This window comes from Bos javanicus, chromosome 24 (assembly GCF_032452875.1).
Source record: "Bos javanicus breed banteng chromosome 24, ARS-OSU_banteng_1.0, whole genome shotgun sequence".
Taxonomy (NCBI): domain Eukaryota; kingdom Metazoa; phylum Chordata; class Mammalia; order Artiodactyla; family Bovidae; genus Bos; species Bos javanicus.
In genome coordinates, this window is record NC_083891.1 from 8261596 (window position 1) to 8286817 (window position 25222).

The following is a 25222-nucleotide window of genomic DNA, read 5'->3' on the forward strand; positions in this document are numbered from 1 at the left end:
TCTGTCTGCTATGCAGGAGATCCAGGTTCGATCCCTGGGTCAAGAAGATCCCCTGGAGAAAGGAATGGCTACCCACTCCAGTATTCTTGCCTGGAGAATTTCATGAACTGAGGAGCCTGGAGGGCGACAGTCCATACAAAGAGTTGGACACAACCAAGCGACTGACACTTTCACTTTCCTATCTTGGCTACTGAAAATCATGCTGCAGTAAACATAAGGGTGAAGAAATTCTCTTGTTAGTATTTTCATTTTCTTCAGATAAATAACTGGAAGTAAAATTGTTAGATCACATGATGGTTCTATGTTTAATTTTTTGAGGAATGCTGATATTACTTTCCATAGTTTCTGTGCTGGTTACACTCCTACCAGCAGTGCACAGAGTTCCCTTTTCTCCACATCTTTGCTGGCATTTGGCATTTCTTGTCTTTCTGATGGTACCACTCTAACAGATGTCAGGTGATAACTCACTGAGGCTTCTATTTGCATTTCCCTGATGATTAGTGATGCTGAATAGTTTTTCATGCACCTGTTGGCCATCTGTATGTCTTCTTTGGAAAAATGTCTATTCAGATACTCTGCCCATATTTTAATTGGATTGTTTGGTGTTTTGCTATTGAGTTTTACGAGTCCCTTATATGCTTTGGTTATTACCCCTTAACAGAATAATGATTTGCAGATATTTTCTCCCATTCCCAGACTGCCTATTTATTTTGTTGATGGTTTCCTTTGCTCTGCAGAAGCTTTTCAGTTTAATGTAGGCTCACTTGTTTATTTTTGCTTTTGTTGCCTCTGTTTTTGGTGTTAGAATCATTGCCAAGACTAGTGTCAAGGAGGTAACTGCCTATGTTTTCTTCTAAGAGTTTTATTGTCTCAGATACTTACATTCAAGTCTTCCATCCATTTTAAGATACTTTTTGTGTATGGTGTAAGACAGAGGGAGGAGAAGGGGATGACAGAGGATGAGGTGGTTGGATGGCATCACCAACTCAATGGACATGAGTTTGAGTAAACTCCGGGAGTTGGCGATGGACAGGGAGTGCAGCAGTCCATGGGGTCGCAAAGAGTTGGACACGACTGAGTGACTGAACTGAACTGAACTGAAGACATAGGTCCAATCTCACTCTTTTGCATTTGACTTCCCGGTTTTCCCAATACCGTGTATGGAAGAGACTGTTCCTTTCCAAACATATATTCTTGGCTTCTTTGTTGTAAATTAATTGACCATATACGTGTCGGTTTTATTTGTGGGCTCAGTATTCAGTTCCATTGATCTGTGTCTGTTTTTATGTCAAAAACCATAATTTTTTTGCTTACTATCACTTTAATATAATTTGAAATCACGAAGTATGATGCCTCCAGCTTTATTCTTCTTTCTCAAGATGATTTTGGCTATTCAAGGTCTTTTGTGGTTCAGTACTAATTTTAGTTTTTTGGTGTGTATTTCTGTGGAAAATGTCAGGGGAATTTTGAGAGAGATTACATTGAATCTGTAGATTGCTTTTAGTAGGATGGCTGTTTTAACTATTAATTCTTCTAATTCATGATTATGGACTATCTTTCCATTTTTTTTTTTATATTTATTATAGGTTGATAGTTGACAATATGTTGGATATGTTAGGTTGAGTAAAACATAATTTCACAAACTTTTTCCTTTTTAAAATGCGGCTCATATCTGGCTCACATTGTATTTCTGTTGCATGGTGACATTTGAAACTTTAATTTTTAATACTGAAAATAAGGAGAAGAAGGATAGGTGTTTTTCTGGTCAGCTCCTTTTCAGGAAACTCTTAATATGCTTTAGTGATGCTAATCTGCTGATCTACTCCATTATGGAAGCCACATAAAGTCTTAGAAATAAGAGCTGATGGTATACATTAAACAATTTTCTGTATTTGTTTTTAAGGTAATTTATTACATTTCTGTATTTGTTTTTAAGGTAATTTATTACACTGTTTTATTATCTATTATTTGGTATTGACAATGCACTGCATTAAATCCCAAGTAACATTTAATTTACCTACAGCAACCACAGTACAATTCTAGACCATAAACCATAGGAAAAAAAAAATATGTCAGCAGTTGACTGTCATTGCATAACACACATTTATGGCTATAAAAGACTTTTACTCCAAGTACCAACTGGGATTATTATATCATAGTATAGCTGTGGTGGTATAAAGCATACCACAAGGAGAGCCAAGTAGAAAACCTTGAACACAGAGGGTCTAAAGTCAACTATTGATGCCATATATCCTAAAATCGTTCAGAGTCTTTTTCTTTCTTGCCAAGAGTTCCTGTCAAAATAGGAGGAGAGAATTATTCTGGCAGAAAAAAGATAGAAAGCACGGGTGGGAGTTGGAAGCCACTCACTGGGTGATAGAAGAGCTGCCAAACTAAATGCCGCATGCTCCTCTGATATAAAGGGTGATGCAGAAATTAAAAGCAGGACAGAAGGCAGACATACTAAGTGGGGCTGTGTGTGAGCCAGAGCTACAGAAGGAAACCAAAGATCCAGATGATGCTTGGGTGGCCAGCTGGGTCCTGCCATTTCCTAATGGAAACCCTGTCTTCTCTCTATACCAAAAACTACTCTTTTCCAGTGCTGCTGAAATGCTTAAAGATTTTGCAATGTTTAATAGGTATTTTAATAGGAAGGTGTCAGAGTATTTCAAATATGACAAAGACAGTGCTGCCGAATTGCTATGGATCTTCTTGCTTAAAAACCAACAGCTGGAACAAATTTTATTCTTCCCCTCAGTCTCTCTGACTCACTGTTTAAATTGTCAAGGTAACTGTCATTTTGTGATAAGTTGAACTAGTGATGTTTTCTCTATCATTAGGATCACATGGTATGAAGGCTATGGAAATTTTAGAAAATGAATTGATAATAATGTAGGTACTTTGACCTGAATAAATATCTCCTCATATAAGAAAAGTTAAGTCAACAAAACACTTAACAGAAAAAAAAAAAACAAAAAAAACAAATAAACAGTGAGAACATTTCATCCAAGGAAAAAATATCAAGAAAAGGAAACGATATAATATTGTGAGAAGTTAGAATAAAATACAATAAATACCCAAAGAAAAGTTAAATTTTGAAATTCTATGTGTGTGTGTTTAATTTTGTTAGGAATCTCCTACAAGACATGATGTGAGATGGCCTTTATGATGGATATGGGACATTATTAGGGAAGCTGTTGTAGTTAATGACCAAAATGGTGGGGGGGGACCCAAAAAACTGTCTAACTTAAGAGAAAGACGAAAGCAAACCCATGAAACAGATTTTAAAACTGTCTTGAGTGCAGAACACTAGCAGCTATGAAAACTGAACAAAGTTGAAAAGCCGTCTCAGAATTCAGAGGAAACGAGTATCTAAGAGTTAAAAGTGCATGGAGACTAGATTTATGGCCTAGGGTGTGATCTATCCTGGAGAAGGTTCCATGTGCGCTTGAGAAAAAGGTGAAATTCATTGTTTTGGGGTGAAATGTTCTATAGATATCAATTAGGTCTAACTGGTCTATTGTATCATTTAAAGTTTGTGTTTCTTTGTTAATTTTCTGTTTAGTTGATCTATCCATAGGTGTGAGTGGGGTATTAAAGTCTCCCACTATTATTGTGTTATTGTTAATTTCCCCTTTCATACTTGTTAGCATTTGTCTTACATATTGCAGTGCTCCTATGTTGGGTGCATATATATTTATAATTGCTATATCTTCTTCTTGGATTGATCCTTTGATCATTATGTAGTGTCCTTCTTTGTCTCTTTTCACAGCCTTTGTTTTAAAGTCTATTTTATCTGATATGAGTATTGCTACTCCTGCTTTCTTTTGGTCCCTATTTGCATGGAAAATCTTTTTCCAGCCCTTCACTTTCAGTCTGTATGTGTCCCCTGTTTTGAGGTGGGTCTCTTGTAGACAACATATATAGGGGTCTTGTTTTTTTATCCATTCAGCCAATCTTTGTCTTTTGGTTGGGGTATTCAACCAATTTATGTTTAAAGTAATTATTGATAAGTATGATCCCATTGCCATTTACTTTATTGTTTTGGGTTGGAGTTTATACACCGTTTTTGTGTCTCCTGTCTAGAGAATATCCTTTAGCATTTGTTGGAGAGCTGGTTTGGTGGTGCTGAATTCTCTCAGCTTTTGCTTGTCTGTAAAGCTTTTGAAACCCTCTTACACTGTTGGTGGGAATGCAAACTAGTATAGCCACTATGGAGAACAGTGTGGAGATTCCTTAAAAAACTGGAAATAGAACTGCCATACAACCCAGCAATCCCACTGCTGGGCATACACACCGAGGAAACCAGAATTGAAAGAGACACGTGTACCCCGTTCATGGCAGCACTGTTTATAATAGCCAGGACGTGGAAGCAACCTAGATGTCCATCAGCATATGAATGGATAAGAAAGCTGTGGTACATATACACAGTGGAGTATTACTCAGCCATTAAAAAGAATACATTTGAATCAGTTCTAATGAGGTGGATGAAACTGGAGCCGATTATACAGAGTGAAGTAAACCAGAAAGAAAAACACCAATACAGTATACTAATGCATATATATGGAATTTAGAAAGATGGTAATGATAACCCTGTGTACGAGACAGCAAAAGAGACACAGATGTATAGAACAGTCTTTTGGACTCTGAGGGAGGGGGGGGATGATTTGGGAGAATGGCATTGAAACATGTATAATATCATATAAGAAATGAATCGCCAGTCCAGGTTCGATGCAGGATACAGGAAGCTTGGGGCTGGTGCACTGGGATGACCCAGAGGGATGGTATGGGGAGGGAGGTGGGAGGGGGGTTCAGGATGGGGAACACGTGTACACCCGTGGCGGATTCATGTTGATGTATGGCAAAACCAATATGATATTGTAAAGTAAAAAAAAAAAAAAGAAAAAGATTACACCCATTTTAATTTGTTTTATAAATTCATTTTTAATGAATTAATGAAATAAAATCATCTACTTTAAAAAAAAGTGCATGGAGATAACGTAATTGATACAGTGAAAAAACATGGCAAAGCAGACATCTACTGACATTTCTGAAGGAATAATTAATGATCTTGAAGTGGAAATAAAACATAGAAAAATAAAAATACATCAGAAATAATATTGCATCTCATCTCTTTCTCAATTGAAATTTAAAGACTTGCACATGCAGATTAAATGTACTCTTCACAATTACATCTAACTTAAATCAACTATACTTCAGTTTTAAAAAGCTACATCTAACTTATTAGCTACAAATTTACCTTGGAATAGTTCCTTTTCACAGAGTCAAAGAATAAGACTAATGTTAGTACTTTTGTAGCAAAAAAAAAAAAAGAGACAAACATTAAATTAATGACAGATATCTCTTGTATAATACCAGCATAGCAGAACAGTGTTTATTGATGGCACTATTTTGTGAACCTAGAATTATATTCAACCCCCAAATTGTTCTTCACATGTAAAAGCAACTGGAGCTGCTTATCCTTCTTAGACAAATTTATGAGACATGTCTCCCAGATTACTGAATGAAGAACCAACATAAAGAGATCAGTAAGAGCCAAATCAAATGTCAGTTAAACTTTAATACTAGTTAAGAGTGCAAATAAAAATACTTAAATATGCTTTCATTTAAAAAATGCAAATACCAAAACATGGGGTCGCAAGAATCGTACAAGACTTAGTGAGCAGACAACAACAGTTATAAACTGAAAATCAGGGTAAATGTATTTAATAAAACTATAAATGTATATCTCTAGTTTATGTATTTTTACTCAAGTAATTTCTAGACAGGCAGGAGGAACAAAGCCAAATATTAAGAAAGACAATTCTTCATGGTGGGAGGGGGATATTTAAAAATGTAATTTTATCCTTCACTTTAATTACAGAGATATAATCACGGGGTCAAGATTTTAAAAATAACTTAAATGACTTTTGTAGAAGTGAAGGCAAGAAATATAACTCCCAAGCCCAGTGCAGAGGAAAAAACATACAAGCTATACTGTGCGGCACGATCCCTATAGGAAAACACAGAGTGCGTAGACAACATCAAGCATGCCAAAGTCATAAAGAAAAGAATGCACACTAACTTGTGAGTTATGACATTTTTGTTACTATTTCAAAATCTGTAAAGGATGAAACATTGACTTCAAGTAGCACCATTTATATTCTGTATAAAAGAGAAACAAGAGTGGCTCTGGGAAAAGATAACATCTTACAGAAAACCCCGAACAAACTTTGGGGCCACCCCAATGTGATGATACAGGGAAAGAGTGGTTGAAGTTGTGGTGAAGAAGGGATTTAGTCTTCATCCAGTAATGAGTTCTCAAGAGAGAATATAAAAAGAATAGTAGGAAAATCCTGTAATATTGGGCTTTCTTTGTGGCTCAGCCTTTTCATACTGTTCATGCGGTTCTCAAGGCAAGAATACTAAAGTGATTTGACATTCTGTTCTCCAAGGAGATCCAACCAGTCTATCCTAAAGGAAATCAGTCCTGACTATTCATTGAATATTCATTGGAAGGACTGATGCTGAAGCCAAAACTCCAATACTTTGGCCACCTGATGCAAAGAACTGATTCATTGGAAAAGACTCTGATGCTGGGCAAGATTGAAGGTGGAAGCAGAAGGGGACGACAGAGAATGAGATGGTTGGATGGCATCACTGACTCAATGGACATGAGTTTGAGTAAGCTCCGGGAGTTGGTGATGGACAGGGAGGCCTGGTGTGCTGCAGTCCATGGGGTCGCAAAGAGTCAGATACAAATGAGTGAACTGAACTGAATTGTGGCTCAACTGGTAAAGAATCCACCTGCAATGCAGGAGACCTGGGTTTGATCCCTGGGTTGGGAAGATCCCCTGGAGAAGGGAAAGGTTACCCACTCCTGTATTCTGGCCTGGAGAATTCCATGGACTGTATAGTTCATGGGGTTGCAAAGAGTTGGACTGGACTAAACGACTTTCACTTTCTTTCATTAACAACCCACAGAACATGCTTAAGGAAACTACGAATTCATGTTATCTCTTGCATTGCAAGCAGACACTTTACCATCTGAGCCACCAGGGAAGTTCCTCCTAGTTCTCAGTGGATTCCTATAAAAGTTTCTCACATTGGCCAAGTGTCAGTAGAATGATATAATCCTACTGAAATCTGTGCTATTCATACTTTCCTTCTAGATCTTTTCCAGTCTCTGAGATTGGGGCATTTGGCAGTACTGCCAAGCTATCAGGTCACAAGCAGTGATACCTCAGCACAGGTGTGCTGAAAAACACCCAATTACCTGGCAGCAGTCAACCCTCGTTGACCTGTTTCCCAGTTCCCAAATGCTTGTACTAACTATTGCCATTTTGGGTGTGGTTTATGAGATAAAACACCAGGTTATAAACGGAATCAGAGTCCCCAGAAATTATTCTCATTCCTACCATTTGATAGGAAATAAGTATAGTTGATCAAACCAATCAATCCTAAAAGAAATCAACCCTGAATATTCATTGGAAGGACTGATGCTGAAGCTCCAATCCTTTGGCCACCTGATGGGAAGAGGTGACTCATTGGAAAAGACCCTGGTGCTGAGAAAGATGAAAGGCAGGAGGAGAAGGGGACGTCAGAGGATGAGATGGTTGGATGGCATCACTGACTCTAATGAACATGAATTTGAGCCAACTCTGGGATATAGTGGAGGATAGGGAAGCCTGGCGTGCTGGCGTCCTTGGGGCTTCAAAGAGTCAGACATGACTTAGCAACTGAACGACAACAACAAAAGCACAGCGGATCCTTAAACAACTCAGGTTTGAACTACGTGGGTCCACTTGTACAGACATTTTTTGGTAATAAACGGTACAGAACTACAGGATCAGTGCTTAGTTGAAGCTACTGATGAGAAACCAGATAGAGAGGACTCACTAAAATTATACATGCTTAACCCTAGAGTTGTTCAAGGGCCAATTGTATTCTCTTATTCTTACATTTTCAAAAATTACCTCAATTTTTGTTACTAATGTGTGTACAATGTGTAGCCTCAGGGTGATTGTGACATTTGAATGAAAGTATTTTTTAGATTCCAAATAAGCATTCATATTTTCCTTTCATAAATAATGAGTCAGATTCTGGAAAACTTAATCCCCTCATACCACTGCAGGAATAACTATTAAAATTATATATCAAAGAACTGAATTCTATTCAACAGTTAGACTGAGAGCCGTTTCTTAGATGTCACATTTAATTTCAGAGAATTTAGGCCAAAATATTTAATACCTAGAGAAATTGTTAGATTTTGTATAAAAGCAGTATTTTCACTCAACCATAATAATCTGAGTTATCATTCACAGAGAATAAATAGACCTAAAAGCAAGCTAAAGAGAACTGATAAAATCTGATTTTATAACTGAATTGATCATACCTCTAAGAGTATAATGTTCATTCACAAAATTCCAATTTACAGATCTGAATACTATTATATATTTATTCTAAATTATAGCTTAATGTTAAAATGTCATTTTAGTTTTTAGTTCAGATTCCTCTACTTAATCATCTCTTGTTACAGAGTATTGCCCAGCATCTTTCTGAAAAATGTTTAATTTTGTTTAATGGTAACAGACAAATTGAAGAAACTGTTAAAAGTAACAAACTTAATTCCTTCTACTATCCCTTTATAGAAAACATTCTGAAACCTACTCATTGCATTCTTCCTGAGAGCCTCTTACATTTATTTGTGGTGATCAGAACCAAACAGTATGGTTAGAATTAAGTATGAAAGAAAAATGTATTACATGAATAAATTAAAAAATGATTACTGAAATCTTGGCCAATGAGAAACATTTCATTGATGCAGTTCTCATCTTTATTTAATAGTTTTAATTTAAGCCTCATGAAATAATCATTAAACACATTGGCCTTCTATAAAAATGGCACAGTTCAGTTCAGTCGCTCAGTTTTGTCCAACACTTTGTGACCCCATGGACTGCAGCACACCAGGCTTCCCTGTCTATCATCAACTCCCACAGCTTATTCAAACTCATGTCCATCGAGTTGGTGATGCCATCCAACCATCTCATCCTCTGTTGGCCCCTTCTCCTCCCACCTTCAGTCTTTTCCAGCATCAGGGTCTTTCCCAGTGAGTCAGTTCTTCCCATCAAGTGGCCAGAGTATTGGAGTTTCAGCTTCAGCATCAGTCCTTCCAATGAATATTCAGGACTAATTCCCTTTAGGATGGACTGGTTGGATCTCCTTGCAGTCTAAGGGACTCTCAAGAGTCTTCTCCAACACCACACTTCAAAAGCACAGTTGCTGCTGCTGCTGCTAAGTCGCTTCAGTCGTGTCCGACTCTGTGCGACCCCATAGATGGCAGCCCACCAGGCTCCCCTGTCCCTGGGATTCTCCAGGCAAGAACACTGGAGTGGGTTGCCATTTCCTTCTCCAATGCAGGAAAGTGAAAAGTGGAAGTGAAGTCGCTCAGTCGTATCCGACTCTTCGAGACCCCATGGACTGTAGCCTACCAGGCTCCTCCGCCCATGAGATTCTCCAGGCAAGAGTACTGGAGTGGGGTGCCATCGCCTTCTCCAAGCATACACTAAATTATGCTTGCCAGATCATAATTAAACAGGCTTTGTTGGAGATTCTTTTTTCTTGATTTATTGTAACACCTGACTTTTTATGTATTTTTTTCACTTTTTAATTGACATATAGCTGATTTACAATGTTAATTACTGCCATACAGTAAGGTGATTCAGTTATGCACACATAGTTTTATATATTCTTTTCCATTATGGTTTGTTGTTTAGTCACTAAGTCATGTCCAACTCTTTGTGACCCCATGGACTGCATCACCCCTGGCTCCCCTGTCCTCCACTATCTCCCAGAGTTTGCTCACACTCATATCCATTGAGTCAGTGATGCATACAACCATCTTATCCATTGTTTCCCACTTCTCCTTTTGCCCTCAATCTTTCCCAATATCAGGGTCTTTTCCAATGAGTCAGCTCTTCACATCAGGTGGCCAAAGTACTGAAGCTTCAGCTTCAGCATCAGTCTTTCCAATGAATATTCAGGGTTGATTTCCTTTAGGATGGACTGGTTTGATCTCTTTGAAGTCCAAGGGATGCTCGAGAGTCTTCTCCAACACCACAGTTCAAAAGCATAAATTCTTCAGTTCTCAGCCTTCTTTATGGTTCAACTCTCACATCCATACATGACTATCGGAAAAAACCATAGCTTTGACTATATGGACCTTTCTCAGCAAAGTGATGTCTCTGCTTTCTAATATGCTAAGTTTGTCATAGTTTGTCTTCCAAGGAGCAAGCATCTTTTAATTTCATGGCTGCAGCCTCCATCCGCAGAGATTGTGGAGCCCAAGGGGAGGGGAGGAAATCTATCACTGTTTCCACTTTTTCCCCATCTATTTGCTATGAAGTGATGGGACCGGTGACATGATCTTAATTTTTTGAATGTTGAATTGTAAGCCAGCTTTTTCACTCTCATCAAGAGGCTCTTTAGTTCCTCTTCTCTTTCTGCCATTAGGTGGTATCATCTGCATGTCTGAGGTTGTTGCTATTTCTCCCAGAAACCTTAATTTCAGTTTGTGCTTCATCCAGCCCAGCATTTCGTATGATGTACTCTGCATAGAAGTTAAATAAGCAGGGTGACAATATACAGCCTTGACATACTCCTTTCCCAATTTTGAACCAGTCTGTTGTTACATGTCTGGGTCTAACAATTGCTTCTCGTCCTGCATAAAAGTTTCTCAGGAGACAGGTCACGAGGTCTGGTATTCTCATCTCAAGAATTTTCCACAGTTTGTTGAGATCCTCACAATGACAAGCTTTAGTATAGTCAATGAAGTAGATGTTTTCTGGAATTCCTTTGGTTTTTCTATGATCCAACAAATGTTGGCAGTTTGATCTCTGGTTCCTTTGCCTTTTCTAAATCCAGTTTGCACATCTGGAATTTCTCTGCCTACTTACTTACTTCTGAAGCCTAGCTTGAAGCATTCTGAGCATTACTTTGCTAGCATATGGTTTATAATAGGATTATTGAATATAGTTCTCTGTGCTGTACAGTAGGACCTTATTGTTTATCCATTCTGTATATAAAAGCTTGTATCTGATAACACCAAGCTCCCACTCCATTCCTCCCCGATCCTCTCTCCCTTGGTAATCAGCAATCTTTATCTGCATTTGCGATGCTGTTTCATAGATAGATTGATTTGTGTCATAGTTTAGATTTCACATATGTAATAGCATATGGTATTCATCTTTTTCTGACTTACTTCACTTGGTATGATGATCTCTATTTGCATTCATGTTGCTGCAAGTGACATTATTCCATTATTTTTATGACTGAGTATATTGTATGTTTGTAGCACATCTTTAATCATCTGTTGATGGACATTTAGTTTGTTTCCATGTCTTGTCTATTGAACAGTGTGACTATGAACATAGAGGTGCAAGCTATCTTTTTGAATTGTAGTTTTGTCTGGATATATACCCAGGAGTGGGTTTGTTAGATCTTATGGTGATGCTATTATCAGATTTCTGAAGAACCTTTATACTGTTTTCCACAGTGGCTGTGGGTTCCCTTTTGCTTACATCCACTCTAGCATCTGTTATTTGTAGATGTTTTAATGACAGCCATTATGACTGATGTGAGGTGATATCTCACTGTCATTTTGATTTGCATTTCTCTAACAACTAGCTACATTGAGCATCTTTGTCTCTTGGCTATCTGTATGTCTTCTTTGGAGAAATGTCTGTTTAGGTCTCCTGTCCATTTTTAGATAGGGCTGTTTGTTTGTTTGTTTGTCATTCAATTGTCTGAGGTATTTGTGTATTTTGGAAATCAAGCCTTTGTTGGTTGCATCATTTGCAAATATTTTCTCCCATTCTGTAGGTTGTCTTTTCATTTTGTTTATGGTTTCCAATAGAGTGCAAAAGCTTGTGAGTTTGATTAGATCTCTCTCTTTTTTTAAAATTTCTATGGCCTTGGGAGACTGACCTAAGAAAACATATGTATGATTTACATCAGAGAATGTTTTGCTTATGTTCTCTTCTAGGAGTTGTATGGTGTCATGTCTTAGGTTTAAGTCTTTAAGCCATTTTGATTTGTGTGTGTGTGTGTGTGTGTGTGTGTGTGTGTGTGTGTGTGTGTGTATGATAAGAGTGAAAAAGTTGGCTTAAAGCTCAACATTCAGAAAATGAAGATCATGGCATCCGGTCCTATCACTTCATGGGAAATAGATGGGGAAACAGTGGAAACAGTGTCAGACTTTATTTTTCTGGGCTCCAAAATCACTGCAGGTGGTGACTGCAGCCATGAAATTAAAAGACACTTACTCCTTGGAACGAAAAGTTATGACCAACCTAGATAGCATATTGAAAAGCAGAGACATTACTTTGCCAACAAAGGTTCGTCTAGTCAAGGCTATGGTTTTTCCTGTGGTCATGTATGGATGTGAGTGTTGGACTGTGAAGAAGGCTGAGCGCCGAAGAATTGATGCTTTTGAACTGTGGTGTTGGTGAAGACTCTTGAGAGTCCCTTGGACTGCAAGGAGATCCAACCAGTCCATTCTAAAGGAGATCAGCCCTGGGATTTCTTTGGAAGGAGTGATGCTAGAGCTGAAACTCCAGTACTTTGGCCACCTCATGCGAAGAGTTGACTCATTGGAGAAGACTCTGATGCTGGGAGGGATTGGGGGCAAGAGGACAAGGGGACAACAAAGGATGAGATGGCTGGATGGCATCACTGACTCGATGCACATGAGTCTGGGTGAACTCTGGGAGTTGGTGATGGACAGGGAGGCCTGGCGTGCTGCAATTCATGGGGTCACAAAGAGTCGGACATGACAGAGCGACTGATCTGATCTGATATGGTAAGAGCCCAAAAAAATAAAGTCTGACACTGTTTCCACTGTTTCCCCATCTATCTGCCATGAAGTGATGGGACCAGATGCCATGATCTTAGTTTTCTGAATGTTGAGCTTTAAGCCAACTTTTTCACTCTCCACTTTCACCTTCATCAAGAGGCTTTTTAGTTCCTCTTCACTTTCTGCCATAAGGGTGGTGTCATCTGCATATCTGAGGTTACTGATATTTCTCCTGGCAATCTTGATTTCAGCTTGTGCTTCTTAAAGCCCAGTATTTCCCATGATGTACTCTGCATATAAGTTAAATAAGCAGGGTGACAATATACAGCCTTGACATACTCTTGTTCCTATTTGGAACCAGTCTGTTCCATGTCCAGTTCTAACTGTTGCTTCCTGACATGCATATAGATTTCTCAAGAGGCAGGTCAGGTGGTCTGGTATTCCCATCTCTTTCAGAATTTTCTGCAGTTTATTGTGGTCCACACAGTCAAAGGCTTTGGCATAGTCAATAAAGCAGAAGTAGATGTTTTTCTGGAACTCTCTTGCTTTTTCCATGATCCAGCAGATGTTGGCAATTTGATCTCTGGTTCCTCTGCCTTTTCTAAAACTAGCTTGAACATCTGGAAGTTCACAGTTCATGTACTGCTAAAGCCTGGCTTGGAGAATTTTGAGCATTACTTTACTAGCGTGTGAGTTGAGTGCAATTGTGTGGTAGTTTGAGCATTCTATGGCATTGCCTTTCTTTGGGATTGGAAAGAAAACTGACCTTTTCCAGTCCTGTGGCCATTGCTGAGTTTTCCAAATTTGCTGGCATATTGAGTGCAGCACTTTCACAGCATCATCTTTCAGGATTTGAAAGAGCTCAACTGGAATTCCATCACCTCCACTAGTTTTGTTCATACTGATGCTTTCTAAGGTCCACTTGACTTCACATTCCAGGATGTCTGGCTCTAGGCGAGTGATCATACCATCGTGATTATCTGGGTCATGAAGCTCTTTTTTGTACAGTTCTTCTGTGTATTCTTGCCACCTCTTCTTAATATCTTCTGCTTAGGTCCATACCATTTCTGTCCAAAATAACTGCAGATGGTGATTGCAGCCATGAAATTAAAAGACTCTTACTCCTTGGAAAGTTATGAGCAACCTAGATAGCATATTCAAAGCAGAGACATTACTTTGCCAACAAAGGTCCATCAGGTCAAGGCTATGGTTTTTCCAGTGGTCATGTATGGATGTGAGAGCTGGACTGTGAAGAAAGCTGAGCACTGAAGAATTGATGCTTTTTAACTGTGGTGTTGTAAAAGACTCTTGAGAGTCCCTTGGACTTCAAGGAGATCCAACCAGTCCATCCTAAAAGAGACCAGTCCTGGGTGTTCGTTGGAGGGACTGATGCTGAAGCTGAAACTCCAATACTTTGGCCACTTCATGTGAAGAGTTGACTCATTGGAAAAGACCCTGATGCTGGGAGGGATTGGGGGCAGGAGGGAGAAGGGGACTACAGAAAACGAAATGGCTGGATGGCATCACCTACTCGATGGACATGAGTTTGAATGAACTCCGAGAGTTGGTGATTGACAGGGAAGCCTGGCATGCTGTAATTCATGGGGTCGCAAAGAGTCGGACATGACTGAGTGACTGAACTGAATGAACTGATATGGTAAGAGGATGTGTTGTTACTTTGATTTGCTTGTGGCTGTCCAACTTTCCCCCTGCCACTTGCTGAAGAGACTTTTTCCTTTTTGTATATTTTTGTCTCCTTTAAAGGTTTTGACCATAGCTATATGGGTTTATTTCTGAGCTCTCTATTCTGTTCCATTGATCCATATGTTTTTTGTACCAATAACATGCTGTTTCGATTACTGTAATTCTATAATGTAGTCTGAAGTCTGGAAGGGTTATGTCTCTTGCCTTGTTCTTTTTCTTCAGGGTTGCTTTGGTAACTCTGGGTCTTTTCCACAGGAATTTTAGGGTTATTTATTTAGTTTTGTGAGAATATCATGGGTAATTTGATAGGGATCACATTAAATCTGCAGTTTTTTGGGGCACTTTTGGCATTTTAACAATATTAATTCTTCCAATATAAGTACCTGGAGATACCTTTCTATTTCTTTGGATTATCTTCAGTTTTCTTTATAATATTTTATAGTTCTTAGTATATAAGTCTTTTACCTCATTGGTCAGGTTTATTCTTAAGCATTTTATTTCGGGGGTGCAGTTTTTAAAAGTATTTTTTTATGTTCCCTTTCTAATATTTTAACTTCTATATGTTAATTTTTATCCTGCTACATTGCTGAATTTATCAGTTGTAGTAGTTTCTGTGTGGCGTGTTTAGAGTTTGCTGTACATAGTATTATATCATCTACATATAATGACAATTTTACCACTTTCCTTCCAATTTGGAAACCTTGTCTTTGTCTGATTGCTGTGACTAGGACTTCCAGTACTGTGTTGAATAGAAGAGGTGAGGGGGCATCCTTGTCCTGTTCCAGACTTTAGTGGGAAGGCTTTCAACTTTTCACAATTGAGTATTATATTGGCCGTGGGTCTTTCATAAATAGCTTTTATTATGTTGAGATACGTTCCCACTGTCCCTACTTTGGTAAGGGTTTTTATCATAAACGGCTGTTGAACCTTGTCAAATGCTTTTTCTGCATTTATATGATCACATGGTTTTAGCCTTTTATTTATGTGGTGCATTGCATTGATTACTTTGTGTATGTTGAACAATCCTAGTGAACTTAGGATGAGTATCACTTGTTCATGGTGTATGACCCTTTATATATGTTATTGATTTGGCTTGCTAATATTTTGTTGAGAATTTTTGCATTTATAGTCAAAGATATTGGCCTGTAATTATCTTCTTTGGGGATGTCTTTGTCTGGTTTTAATATTAGAGTCATGGTGGCTTCATAGAATGTCTTTGGGAGTGTTCCCTCCTCTTCAGTTTTTTGGATGTTTGGGAAGGATAAGTTCTTTGCATGTTTGGTAGAGTTCATCTATGAAGCCATGTGGTCCTGGACTTTTGTTTGTAGGGAGTTTTTAGATTACAGGTTCTATTTCATTTTTAGTGATTGATCTATTCAAATTACCTATTAGTGATTCATTTTGATGGGCTGTATGTTTATAGATACTTGTCCATTTCTTCTAGGTCACTGAACTTTTTGACATATAATTGTTCATAGTATTCCCTTGTAGTTTTTTCTATTTATGCAGTATCATTGCTGTGTCTCCTTTTTCATTTCTTATTTTATTTGGGTTATCTCTTTCCTTCTTGGTTAGTCTGGTGAGAGGTTTGTACATCTTGTTTATCATTTAAAAGAACCAGCTCTTTGTTTTATTGATTTTCTCTTGTTCTTTTAATATATATTTTATTCCCTCTCTGATCTTTATTATTTCTTCCTTTTTCTGACTTTAGGTTTTGTTTGTCCTTTTTCTCATTCTTTTAAGTGGTAGGTTAGGTTTAACAGGCATTGTTAACTCCATTTTACAGGTGAGAAAACAGAAAGTTTAAAGGATGAAAGGAATTGTTTAAATGTCTTATGCACGTCTGACAGTTTCCAACCATCAGTTCTGTAATTCTGACAGGTCTAAAGTGAAAGGTCTTTTCCAATCCACAGACTTGCATATGACACTTAAGTTAATCATGTATTCATTAAAGCCACTGTTTCTCACCTGTAAAGTAGAGATTCTAATTTCTATCTCATAAAGCATGTAAGGTAGTGCCTATAGGGTGAAAAATGAAATCCAATATTAATATTTGTGTTTCAGCAGCCCTTTCTTATATCAGTATATTTTACTATGTGATTTATGCTTTAAATTTTGCCTGATTACATTCTCTTTAGAACCATTTTTATTTCTAACACAATAATGTAGAATTATATATTTACTACTTTTGTTTATCTGAGCCATCAATGTAGCTGCTGAATAGGACAGTCTCTTTCACATCACATTTGCCAAAGATTGATACCTCACTCTGTGGTTCAAGCTGGACTGAGAAGTTTTTTCCCCCAACAGAATACATTCAAAGGCGAGATATGCTCAAATAAGAACAATATTACATTCAGTATAGAAATTGTTTTCCTAGTTAAACTTGCCAAGCTGCTTGTAAAAAATAATTATATTGGTCTGTCAGTTTGCTTCTGAATAAATCTTTGTAGTGTTTTTCTTTGGTGGATATATTGCATATAATAGATGTATGAACATATCTCTAAAAATTATTCTTTTCTAACCAGCAGAATCTTCTTCCATGAGAGTAGAAATTTTCAAATGTTCCTTCACTAGTTACGTTCCAAAATGAATATAAAATTTAGCTTTCATTTGAAGATATAGAAACTAGATATTTGCAGGTAACATTAGAAAATATTACTATCTTCACAACAATTTATAAGGCAAATAAAAATAGTCTGTGTACATCTTTAGAAATGGGTCATGCCAACAAGATGAAAATGTATTCAGATTAGAAACAGTATCATTCTCACGCTTTTCACTGGGTCATACCTGAAGTTCAGCCACAGTGAAGAGCGTGGTACAAAGGGACCAAGTCTTCTGGCCCGGAGAAGTCCATGGACTATAGTCCGTGGGGTCGCAGAGAGTCGGAGACGACTGAGGGACTTTCATTTCACTTCACTTCCCAAGGTGAGAAGGTTTAGAGATCATTTCCTTCCCACATCAGCCACAGTTCTCAGTCTTAGAAGTAACCAGGGGCCAAGCCAGGGGGCACACAGAAGTTCTTTGCATTTTAGACAGAAATGTGTACAATGTGTATGTTAGTTGGACACCAATCTTTAAAGTCTAACCTCTAAGCTCCTCTTGGGATCTGAAGACAGTATCATATTTTCAAGTTTGATTTAAAGTAAGCTAACAACCCATTTCCTGTATTTCTATAAACATGTCCAAGAGCACTGTCATAAGATAGAAATCACATATTCTGTATATATCATTTCATATTTGACATAAATCAATGGTAATACGGAGAAGGCAATGGCACCCCACTCCAGTACTCTTGCCTGGAAAATTCCATGCACAGAGGAGCCTGGTGGGCTGCAGTCCATGGGGTCACTAAGAGTCATACATGACTGAGCGACTTCACTTTCACTTTTTACTTTCGTGCATTGGAGAAGGAAATGGCAACCCACTCCAGTGTTCTTGCCTGGAGAATCCCAGGGACGGGGGAGTCTGGTGGACTGCTCTCTATGGGGTCGCACAGAGTCGGACATGAATGAAGTGACTTAGCAGCAGCAGCAATATAATAATAAACATTCCCCACTGTAATATCCTTTTTTAAGGTTGTTCAATATAAACTATGCTTAAGTTACTGTAGTTCTGTTTTTAAATGTTTATATTTAAAACTGGTTGATATTACAATTAATGCAAAGGGGTATTCTTTAAAATAGTACTGAGGTTTCTTCATTAATGTGATTATGAGTGTTCTAATTAAAATATTTAGGTTTCAACTTTCTTTTATTCTGAGAGTTTTCTGATAGGTACAATTCTAAACATTTCCCTACAATGAGAGTTAACAATATTTAAACAGAAAACTTGACATTTATTTTACTGGTTAGTGCCTATCTTTTTATATCATAATATTGTTCCTGACATTTTTCTAATCTAATATACGGAGTTTCAGGTATATAATGTCAAGATCATTATTACTATAAATGCTGTCTAGTGAAAATGTGAATAATCACAAAGACATTTCAAAATAAGTAAGAAAACATACCTAATAGGAAGCTAAGATTTATGTAGTTGAAGTCAAGGGCAAGTAGCATTAGTATTTAACATTTTTCTGGGAGGCATTTCCAAGATTTCTTTCCAGTATATTTTCTTTCCATAAAAATTTGCTCTCTAAATGTATTTTCTCTGGAGGAAATTGCCTCTTAAAAAGTAGAGTGAGATGAATAAACTAATATTTGTTGCATATTTATTAATGTCATGTGCTCTGTCAGATGTTTCTTAAACATTATTTTATTCAGTCCTTAAGGGGGTGTTCTAGAGTTCTACAATAAGTAACATGCTCAAGGTCATAGAAATAATAATATAGCAAAGTATATCTGATTTAGCCAGAGGAATGCGGGTAGGGGCAAAGTCTAATCAGCTGGGGGCTACAACTGTGAGTTTTTGTAGGTCTGATAATGCATATAGTGATTTTGCAGGAAGATTTTTTTTTTAAAGAGATTTATAAAGTATTTGGGGATAAAATGTCATGATACCTATGCCAATAGAATCTGGAGGAAGGGGTGCTGGGAAACTCCCCAGGACGATTCCTCAGGACAAGGGAGAGACCCAACAGACAATGGGCATTTCTCACCCCTGCTGAAGTACCAGGCATAGGAGTGAGGTTATTGTGGACATTCTAGCCCCAGAGAGCTCTGTGGAATGCAGCTGCCAATGTAAACCCTACCTCATCTACATGAAGGAGCAAACCCAAAGAACTGTGGTAAATGTTTTAGGCAATTACATATTGGGGTTAATTCATGTTGCAGCACTAGAGATCTCAAACAGACGTTGGTATCTGGTCGTGAGATGCTGCCACAACAAAATAGGTGGCACTGGTTTAGGGACATCAACAAGTAGACACTGGAAAGATGGTAAAGAGGCTATTAGCGCTGGTGGAAAAGCAGTGAAGCCATTGCCACTGGAGACAGGGACACATTTATGCACTGTTGCAATGATGAGGAACAGTGTCATCTGTGAGCACATGGAAACCAAAACATGTGGTCAACCTGTGGGTCTAATCAGCAAGAGTCCCAGGCAGAATGTCAAAGCCTGTGGGATGAGTGCTTGTAAGAGAAAAATAAGTGAAAAAAGTAAAAATTTAAAGCAGATTTCAGAGGACATAGAGAAGGCAGTCTCAAAGTAAGAAATTGTCTCCAGGTAAAAATAAAATCAAATTGGCCAAACAATTTTTGTTAAGAACTAAGTGAGACTTAAGACAAAGCTTAATAGAACTGTACAGGTCATGGGGCCCATCCTGGGACCCCACCTCTGGCCAGGGCACACGCAGTGGTCAGTGGAAGGCCACTGACTGGCCTCTTTGTCCCTGGGGCCTAGAGGTAACGATACAGTCTTTTACAAAGAGACAAACTAGATGATCAGACAAGAGAAAGCTTTCTTTACAAATCGATTAATAAATATTCATTCCCACTAGTGGGAAAAGAGGAAGACCAGGTCTGCTTCTTTGGAAATAGCTAGGTAGGATTACATAATGTTGTTTAAGTAAATTTCTTTATCTAAAAACTAAACATAAATATGAATGATGCAGTAAACTATACTTTATAAGAGTCTCAAATACTCCTCTATGTGCAATTTTGTGCTTTGCTTTTGTTCATGCAACTGAAAGGAAATCACAGCTTTATTTCCACCTGATTTATACCTTGATACTACTTTCCGATACTGGAGGACTTTTCCACGACGTTACTGCAAACTATTTATCCAGATGAAAGTCAAAAGCCCTCTCAGTTTGAGGAACTTGGCTTTTCCTTAACATCAGTCCCAGGTGATTCGTTACTTTTCTGAGATTATTTGTATCAGTTGGAGTGTAAATCCACAGTATCTGACACCTCTGTCCATTTTTACCTTTTATGAAGAACTATCCCAAGTTGGCTGATCTCTCTCTGGGCTGAAAACATTTTTCACAGAACATACCACTCCTACCATATAGATTATGCATATGTGTCTTTGTCTATCAGTTACTTAAACCACTGCTTTACTTAAGTACAGTGATTCTCTTATCCACTGTCCAGCGAACTGAGTGGCTTACAACTTATATTTTCTTACAAGTATTGTAACTCCTTCTATTTATGTAAAATGTATTCTGAAAGCTCCCTCTGTCTTTCAGAAATTTTATTCCTTTAGAACTAAAGTTGATTTTGTGTGATATTTAAACTATCTTTATTATAATGTAACATTTATTAGGACAAATATTAATAAGAGTTAAGCAGCCTATACATTTAAGTTTCTTTTAATGTTTCTAATAACTACATTACTTTTTTTTTTACTGGAATATAATTGCTTTACAATGTTAGTGCCTGCTCTATAATGAAGTATACATATGTCCCGTCCCTCCTGGGTCTCCTTCCCTCCCCACCCCATCCCACCCCTCTAGGTCATCACAGAGCATCAAGCGAGCTCCCTGTGTTTATAGCAGGTTCCCACTAGCTATCTATTTCACACAGGGTAGTGTGTGTATGTCAATCCCAATTCCCAGTTTGTCCCACCCTGCCTCGCATCCACATGTCCATTTGCTATGCCTGTGTCTCCATTTCTGCCTTGGAAATAGGTTCATCTGCACCATTTCTTTAGATTCCACATATATGCATTCATGTATGACATTTATTTTTCTCTTTCTGACTTAATTTCATTCTATATGTATGGATGGACTCTGGGTCCATCCACATCTCTACTAATGAACCCGTTTCATTCCTTTTAGTGGCTGGGTAATATTCCATTGTATATATGCACCAAATTTTCTTTATCCATTCATCTGTCATTGGATATTCAGGTTGTTAAGGAAATTATGAGGGATAAAACATCAAGATTTCCTTATCTAAGGTCCCAATCTTGAATTCAACATGTTTTATGAAATAATTACCGATTTTGTAAGTGCCTGAGTTTAATTTCCAAGTTTTCATTTGTTTCTTTCTGTTCATTCAAAGATCTCTGGAGCTTATGGATCTGATTCAGGAAATCATCAAGCTGAAAGCAAAATAGAAAAATGCTTCAGGTATGATGACTGAAATAAGAAAATCTCTAAAAACAAGCTCTGTTTTTTGTGTAACACATTCTTAGGCATGAAATTATTTTGTATATATGCATGAATACATAGTAATATTATTCTTAATTATAAAATTAGTTCACATATTTAATAATAAACATCCACATGGACTCTAGAATATTTGGCAGAATCTTTTCTATCTTGGCATTCTTGCCTTGTTTCTAACATGGGCTCCCCTACCTTATTATTACCATGACTTTGCAAATGGTTCTGTTTTCATGTGTGTATTTATACATATATTTAAGTATAGTATATATATGTGTGTGTGTGTGGTAAGTTGTGTCTGATTCTTCATGACCTCATAGACTGCAGACCACCAGACTCCTCTGTCCATGGGATTTCCCAGGCAAGAATACTAGAGTGGGTAGTCATTCCCTTCTCCAGGGGATCTTTCTGACCCAGGGGTCGAATTTGTGTCTCTTGCATCTCCTGCACTGGCAGGTGGATTCTTTACTACTGCACCACCTGGTAAGTTCATATATATAAGGAACAAAAAGGTACAAACAGAAATATCCTTTAACATGTATTCTTTTAGTTGTTTTTAACTTACACATAAAAAAATGGGTATTATGCTGTTTATAATTATCTGATACTTCAACTGCTAAGACTCATCTACATGAGTGTCTCTCTGTAGCCCTGTTCTGTTTTACACGATTATACTGCACAGTAATGCTAAGACAGTAACCACACTCTTGTTCATGAGTAGTAGACTGTTTGCAGCCTTGAGCTGCTGTGGACTTTTGCGTGTGTAACTCCTGATGTATATGTGCAATGTAGTCTCTAAAGACATACATAGGAGAATTTTCAGGTTGTATTTTTTAATGTTGAATTTTATAAAAGATAAAGCTGAAGTGTCTCCCAAAGCAGTTTACTAACTTCCCTCCCAAAGGCAATTAGATGGTCTCCTGATTGTCAAGTCCTGGGACAGATGTGCTCAATGTGAGATGGTAAAACTTTTGCCAATCCTTGCTAAATAAATTAGGGTCAATACCTCTTTATATTTTTATTGGTTCAGTGTCTTTCTCTCATTCCTATTCAGGTCTTCTGCTCATGACCCTATTTGGAGCTCTTTTCTTTTTTCAACCTGTACATGTTTGTGCTGTAATCTTGACACTAACCCTGTGTCAGTTGTAAGTGTTCTGAGTATCTTCACCAAGTATTATCAAGTTTATAACTTATTTTTTCCATTTTATTTAAGAGATCTTTGGGTAAATGTTATTTTACTAAACATTTATCTATTTTCTATTACAGTTGGGATGTATTTAATGATGCTAAAAATACTTCCCTATTCAAAGCTTAGAAAAATATTAATCTATATTGTCAACTAAAATTTGTTAAGGCTTTGTATTTGTCATTTAAGTCCTAGATCAAGATGGGATTAACTTTTCTATATGGTATGAGGTATTGTATTATTGATACAATTTTATTTTTTATCTAAATAAGCACATTGTAATAAACAGTTAATTAAGTTGTCAAGTTGTTAGCCTGAGTGGAGTTTCCATGGGGTAGGTTTTGGATACTTTTACTGTTGTCTTTTCTTCACAAGATCTAGCAACCATATTCATCCAGTTGAATATTTCAAAATCATCTGGACATTTTTATGGATATAGAAACAACTTTAAGACAAAAATCTTATCTCTCCAAAGACTGCTGAGCTGTGGCACTATAGTAAAATAAGGTCAGTGTGATAATTTTGATTATTCTTACAATTTTATTAAATATGAAATCTTCCTTAGTATGTACAGAGTCAAAATATTGCTAAATATGAAAACTGATCCCAATTCTCTGATTCCTTGGCCAGTGTTATTCAAGTTAAAACATTTTAAACAGTAGAATTCTATAGAGTTGAGTTGGTATTATTATCTTCCAGGACTAAAAAGCTATTCCTTTTCATAACTTCATGGAGTAATACCATTCTGTAAACCTTTTCCTATCAATTATTTGTGCCCATGAAGTAAACATTGTTAAAGTATATCAAAATTAACTCTGAAATAATTTTTTATTTTTGAATGTCAATCATTGAGACAATTTTAGTAATACCCACACTCTTTTGACATCCACTATTTTAAAGTTTATTTTCTTACCATAAAAGTTCTCTCTTATCTAACCTGTGCAGGTTTTTGTGGACTTCGCTTTTTCTTGTTTCTACTTTATATAAATGTTGAACCAGAAATTTTTTTTTACAGATCTTCTACATTTCTCTAGTTCTCATTTTTCTGCAGTTAATGTAACATGTATTTAATATATTATGCTTATGTTGGATTTAATCATTGTATTTTACTTGAAGTTATTCAAATCAATAGTGTTGTCTATTTTGTTAGAGAAATGTTACAGACGTATTTATTAGAGTACAAATATTTATGTATTACTTAAAAGTTCTTACAAATTTTAGTTCAGTTCAATTGTTCAGTCACGTCCGACTGTGACCCCATGGACTGCAGCACGCTAGGCCTCCCTGTCCATCACCAACTCCTGGCACTTGCTCAAACTCATGTCCATTGAGTCAGTGATGCCATCCAACCGTCTCATCCTCTGTTGTGCCCTTCTCCTCCCACCCTTAATCTTTCCCAGCATCAGGGTCTTTTCCAGTGAGTCAGTTCTTAGCATCAGGTGGCCAAAGTATTAGAGTTCCAGCTTCAGCATCAGTCCTTCCAATGAAAATTCTAGTAGGCCCAGACTATTTAGCATATAGACTAATTTTGCCTCTTCAGTCTTACAACAAATTTCATTATTTAGGGAGGAATCAATGCTCAACATTCATGACTCATTAAATATTTTCTATCAGGATAAAAATGATAAGAATAAAGTAACAGGCTAATAATGATTGACAATTATTATTATGGACTATTAGATTATTTCATATTTTCATACCCTTCCAAATATCTACTTGGAAAAAAACCCATCTATTTGGCATTACCTGGGACAATTCCCAGATGACTTAATAAATCAATGAGAAATATTACCTTTTTGTATTTTTTTCAGTTTATAAATTTTCATCTTTTATTCTACCCTTTTGGACTTTAGGAATGCCAATGTGGGAAAATATGGGAACTAACTGGATAACTTAATTACAGATAGCTATTATTAGATATTTAAGGAATATTTTGGTACAACAAAGAATAAAGTGTTGAAGCTGAAACTTCAATACTTTGGCCCCCTGATGCGAAGAGCTGACTCATTTGAAAAGACTCTGATGCTGGGAAAGATTGAGGGCAGGAGGAGAAGGGGACAACAGAGGACGAGATGGTTGGATGGCATCACCAACTCAATGGACATGAGTTTGGGTAAACTCCGGGACTTGGTGATGGACAGGGAGGCCTGGTGTGCTGCGATTCATGGGATCACAAAGAGTCAGAAACAACTGAGTGACTGAACTGAAAAATAAAGAGCTTAAGTTGTTTATTATATTTGAAACTGGGATAATCGGAATAAATTTGTAATGCATTTTGGAAATATATGCCAGAAGTGTTGACATTCATGTTTTTAAGAAGTTATCATGTATTGAAATGTCTGAAAAATAATATGAGACACACAAAAGCTCTTTTTGCTCAAATATTTTTTATTATGTTCATGAAAAAGTCAAATTGACCTGAATG

The 25222-nt window shown here is 37.2% G+C and overlaps 1 protein-coding gene across 2 annotated transcripts in view; it reads right to left on the reverse strand.

The window, feature by feature from the left end:
• The window catches only part of CCDC102B (coiled-coil domain containing 102B), a 278967-nt gene that overhangs the window by 21542 nt on the left and 232203 nt on the right, over positions 1–25222 (reverse strand). The window contains exon 8 of one of the 2 annotated variants that reach the window (XM_061399556.1): positions 21444–21547. The exons of the other annotated variant lie outside the window; for it this stretch is intronic. Coding sequence (XP_061255540.1) covers positions 21444–21547 — 104 coding nt within the window. The remainder of the gene's footprint in view (positions 1–21443; positions 21548–25222) is intronic. 2 annotated transcript variants of the gene reach the window in all.